The sequence below is a fragment of the Mesitornis unicolor genome, unplaced genomic scaffold (assembly GCF_000695765.1).
Source record: "Mesitornis unicolor isolate BGI_N332 unplaced genomic scaffold, ASM69576v1 scaffold17945, whole genome shotgun sequence".
NCBI lineage: Eukaryota > Metazoa > Chordata > Aves > Mesitornithiformes > Mesitornithidae > Mesitornis > Mesitornis unicolor.
This window is the reverse complement of record NW_010187694.1, coordinates 1-5,518: the sequence shown is the minus strand read 5'-3', so window position 1 is coordinate 5,518 and position 5,518 is coordinate 1. Positions and strand designations below refer to the sequence as shown.

Below are 5,518 nucleotides of genomic sequence, written 5' to 3'. Positions count from 1 at the left end.
CAGGACATACAGAAACGTGTGGGCTCAGGGGAGGGAAGGTTACAGTATCCCAAACAAATAAGAGAAAATATTTTCTAGTTGAGTACCCACATTGTGATTGTGCATTGCTTAAAGGTATTTACCCCATTTCAAAATCACTTGACACCAAGTCACACAATCAGCTACTTACAACCTGTAATGTGGACTGTGGGGCTCTACGCTTTCATAATGCCCAGAAATAATCATTTATAACAATCATGAAACAATAGAAACAGCATTTTCAAATTTGTCTTTCCTCTCTTCCTCCATCTCTTTCTGTAAGGTGACAGGAGCATGCTTTCAGCACACGAAGGCAAGCAGGAGCCTGCGAGCACAAATAGACGGGCACTATGTCTGACATACACTGCATTACACATGTGGCTGTTCTTGGAAGTCAACCATTTCTGCAAGTTATTCTCAAGAGGCATGATGTACTATAAGCACTTAAAAAATGTGTTACACTGTGACTGGAACCAAGATGAAATAGCAATATTAAAAGAGATGGTTTAGTTTATGTAGTGGCCAACTACACCATTAAAGGAGAACAATGGAGATGATGGGGAGGCAGGAATGTTCTCCAGCGTGATTTACTTCTTTCCAGTAGCAGTGGAAATTTTTCCTATAGGCCTGAAAATGACCCTGTCTGGCAAACAGAAGTCAGCATTAAGATGTAAGGGTTCTGCTAGATTAGTCACCTCAGGTACTCTGCTCTCACACAGCACAGGGATCTCAAAGCCCTTTGCTAGAATGGGACAAAACTCAGTCTCCCAGCCCCACAAAGACCATGCCTTAGCATTGCTGTTGTCAGTCATTTCAGAAAGAGGGACACTGAAGCTTGAAGACTTGACTAAAAATATGCAGAAGGCTCAAGGACAGAATCAAGAGCAAAACAAAGGCTTCCTTGATCCTATGCTTTACAGGAAATGTGCATCTCCCTTGGAAGGATCATTGTTTGCTGCAGCTGAGAATAACCAGGTCAGCCAAGGCAAGAGGAAATGTTATCAGGCGATGGTTATCAGGCAAACGATATAATGCTATTTCCACTTCTGCCAGCCAATTAGACCTGTTCTGCCTGATGACACATGTGGGAAAGGCTGGCTCTTTTAGAACAAGCCAGAGTTTGGCACCTAAGTCCTGCTGATTTTATACACCCACATCCTCTACACACACGACCTGCCCATCATGCCTCTGTGCTCCGACATTACGGGAATTGCCCATAAAGGCTGTCCTATGGCCCACACAGAATATGAAGAGAGCCTCAAAATGCCTCCTGCTCAGACCCCTTCTCCACACAAGGACGGTGAGTCCAGAGTCCACCAAGGGGCCTATAGAGAAGGGTAACAGAGGTGGTTTGAAATGTCACCCCTTGGAAAAGACATATCTGACAAAATATGCCTTCTGTACACTCATCTTTTAATGACCCCTACAATGACATTGTGAGGCCCAGCAGGAAGAACAGACCAAAGCCCCACATCCAGCCCTTCCCAGTTCTCAGCCCTGCTCTCCCTCTCCTTCAGCCTGGCACACCGAGAGCGGTACCACGTGCAGCTGCACGGGCTACGCTCCTCACAGTCACCTCCCTCAAAAACAGCCTCCTACCCACTTCCTTCCTCCGCAGAGTAACCAGGCGCTCCTCACCCTGTGCTGCCTCTCCCAGCAGTCTGGTTCCAATCTCGGGGATGCCACATCAGACAGCCACCCCCGAGCAACCCGCTGCACCGCAGCAGGTGCTGAAATCTTCCCCCCCCACCAGCCCTGGTCCTGAACTGCAGAGTCAGCTCACAGGGACCAACAGCAACCAGGACGGTTCAACCTGAGCCAGGACGAAGCGCCAGGCAGAAACACAGAGATACAATCCAGCTGACATGCCGGGAACGCCTCATTTTCCAATGCACAGAGCCCACCTCTTCCTTTAATCTCCCTCAGTGCCGTGGCGGCTCAACGCTGCTGGAAAAGCTAAACAAAGACTAAACAAAGTTGTCTCTCTCCTGATGAATTCCTCATTACATTCTAACCTCCCCACTCCAAGAAAAAACCCTCCTGACCTCAAAAGTGTTTTGCCTGAAGGAGTACATCCAAAGCTGACACAGTGAAGCTAAGCTTTTGCTGCCTAAAAACCAAGACCTTCCTACACAACATGTGTTTTAAAATAACACAAAACACATGATGGATTCAGTTCCAGCTTCCACTTCAGGTATTTCCACTTTTACAATGTAAACCATGTCCAAGGTGCAGTTAGGGTTTTTTTGTTTGTATTTTTTCTTCCTAAAAAAGAAACCTACACAAGAGATGACAATCTCTTCCTACACAAAATCTGTTTGTTTTGTACATATTGCTGGGTTGCTCTCATTCAATGCTAATTGTCAAGAGCACAGATACCAAACTTGATCGCGTTTCTCTTGCAGTGGGAAGGAAAATGGAGCGATCAGCTGACAGTGTGCAAGGATTTAGCAACCTGCCTGTGCTGTCAGTGCCCTCCGTGAGTGATGGCTGTTTCAAAATCGGAAATATGAGCAACTGCCCCAGCTGTGGAGTCCTCAGCAGCTGCAGAAGTGTGGTCGAGACTCAGAAGAAAAGGAAGACAGGACTGTGTCAATGCTTTCATCCCAAGGCGTGCTCTCATTTTTCAGTGGGGCAAGTGCATCTTTAATGGTACCACCATAGGTGCTATTGCTAGGAGCAGGAACTGGCACTGACTAACCACTCCCCATCAAGCACTAGTAGCTGCTGAACATAAAACAACTGGAGCTCACAACGTGATAAGGAAGCCTGCTCTTAACCCACACAACTACTTCCCCTTTTTTAGGAGACTGAAGTAATCTCCCAGGACGATGTTTTGCTGCTGGAAGAAGCACTGCTCTGGAGTCTCTGTGAAGCTTGGGTAAGGCACCAGAGTTCTTCATGGGAGTGAAGGCAAGACTCGTTCAAGTGTTTTCCCTCAAAATTAAAGCTGCTGCTTCCCAATTCTGATGCTTCCCGCAGGGATCCATCACTGCCCTGTCAGCCGTCTTCCCTGGGGTCTCGACTGCCGCCTAACAGTTTTAAGGATACCTTAAGAAAGGCACACACGTGTACATACATCCTTTGTCCCAGAGTTGCTACGCTCTGCCTAAAAATAAATAAATCCCCAAGACTTGGCTACATTTGCAAGTAAGAATGAAATTGGGGTCTCTGTGTCAGTGGGTCTGCCAAGTCTGCACAACAGCATGCTTCATACAGCAGCTTCAGCAGCTCCCACCACTGATACCTCAGTTTTGCTGCCCGTTGTTTACAAGGAGAGTCAAGGCAGCAACAGGGGAATAAAAACAAACTGTAAATACAGGATGTATTAGGAAACACCAGGCACTGGTTGGAGGATTTGAGGGGAAATAAGGGAAAATGTAATAAATTATTTTAAACTTCTCTTTTCAAACATATGTGGACAATCAGTGGGGTTTAATCAGGAGAGCGTGAGTTTAAATTTCGCAATAGTAACTGTGGGCTCGGGTAGGCACATTGTACTGTACAGAACAAACTGCTGCTCTTCCACACATAAAAGAAGGCAGGCAGCAGGAGACAAAGTATCACACACAGCACTGCCTAAAGCATGCTGGCTATGTCAACAGATTCTCTCGCTTTGGACTGTCTGGACTGTTACTAATACGCAACTGAACATGCAACCGATCCAACAACGATGCTATGAAATTATTTTTTAAATGAAATTATATGAACCTCTTCAGTTTAATTGGCATGTTAAAAATATAAAAGGAAAGCAGATGTGACCATCATGGATGTGCGAGCTGAATATTAATAACAAAAAGCACCCCCTCCCCCTCAGAGGATAAAGCAAAGTTGGATCGGTCATTTTGCAAATTAAATCCTGAATGTGTTTGCACTGTGGCTGTCAATGAACCTCTCATGTGTGTGCACACATACAGCTGTAGCTAAAACTATCTTACAAGGGTAAACCTTTACAGATCCAGTCCTGGTCCAGCTGGATGACAATGCTACAGCCTGAGTGCTCCCCTGAAGCACTACCATCCACATTTTTCCCCACACACACTTCTAAGAAAAAAATTAAATGAACGTCCCAAACTGTCACTTGTTGGGGACGTGACACATGCTACCCTTATGCTAGCCAAGGCTAAGGTGAATGCTGGCAAGATGAAATCCCGTGTCTCGTTATTCTTACACCAATAGTGCCACGGGTCCGTGCGCTGCATTAGCACCACATGTCAGCCCAGCCACACTCCACTATTCCTACCCGCCAGCCGATTTTTTTTCTTTTAAAGAGACACTAGTATCCAGAATTTTGCCTGGTGTATCACCTCTGCCAGAAAATCACATCAAGAAACAGGACTGCCTCACAATGTCCTGCCATAATGAGGAATCCTGTCTTTCCTTTTCCTCTTAGTATCCCAGCTGGTAACTATTTATAGATCTATGCATTTGGGCTCATAGTTCATTCCATACAACTATTTTCTCTGTAACCTACTCTTCTCCTTGGTCGTATTTATTCATGTCACCAGTCATCATTTTAATGCATTTGTAATACTTGATTTCCATCTTTAAAGTATCCTAATTCTGTCTGCACGTCAACCCTCCTCTGGTGCCTCATCTGGTTTACAGGAACCAGCCTAAGGCGTCATTGTTTTAAGATACAGCAAGAAGTGTTATTCTCCCAACCTTCTAAAAAAAAAAAAAAGAGAATGAAAAATAAGTCACCTCCCTAGTTGCAGAATTTAGCCTAAAAGCTTATGCTAGTGCTTCCACGCACCTGCCCACCCCCCATCTCTGATTTAAGCTACGATTTTTATTGACATATACTAATTACCTGAAAATAAGAATGATCTATTCCGTTTCCACCAGCTGCCAGTTGTCAGTACTGGCTGGAAGTGATCAGCCTCGTTTAAAAGAACAAAACCAAAAAAAATCTAAGCTGAAAAATAAAATGAAAATTGTACTCATCATAAAAACAAAACCCTGAAGAATGCCACCGGATCTCAGGTGCTGCCGGGAGTGCTCAGAAAGGACTGAAGGCAGACAGATTTGAATGGACTGCTCAGTTTGTCATGGCAAAAAAACACAGAGCTTTAAAGGTCTACCCACACGGAAAAAAAAAAAGAACCACCAAAAAAACCCAAACCCTGAATTAAAGAACAAAAATAAAATAAAGTCAGAAATGCAGCCCCAATGCATCGACTGTCTGCGCTTAAGAGATTTACAGGAGTAATTTAAATGATTCACCTGCTGCCAGTTTTCCTCCAAGGATGGCAAAGCTGAGAAGTAGCCGGTGTCGTGGACAAGCTGGAGTTCCTGGAATATACTATAACTAGCCAAGACATCCATGCTGCTGCTGAGCAAGACCCTTTCTTTCTGCTTTTGTGTGTGTTTGTTTGCTGGGGTGGGGGCTTGTTTTTGATCATAAAAAAAAAAAAGAGGAAAATCAACCAATGATAGATCCAGCGTCCCTTTGGCTTTGTTGTGTTTCAGTCACACTTTAAAAAAAAAGAGAGAGGGA

The 5,518-nt window shown here is 44.7% G+C and overlaps 1 protein-coding gene across 1 annotated transcript in view; it reads right to left on the bottom strand.

Annotated features, from left to right (window-relative positions):
- Positions 1-5,346, bottom strand: part of KLF7 (Kruppel-like factor 7 (ubiquitous)) — a 62,211-nt gene extending 56,865 nt beyond the window's left edge. Inside the window, exon 1 of the mRNA XM_010185542.1 lies at positions 5,245-5,346. Within this exon, the coding sequence (XP_010183844.1) occupies positions 5,245-5,346 (102 nt within the window). The remainder of the gene's footprint in view (positions 1-5,244) is intronic.
- Between the last annotated feature and the right edge of the window lie 172 nt (positions 5,347-5,518).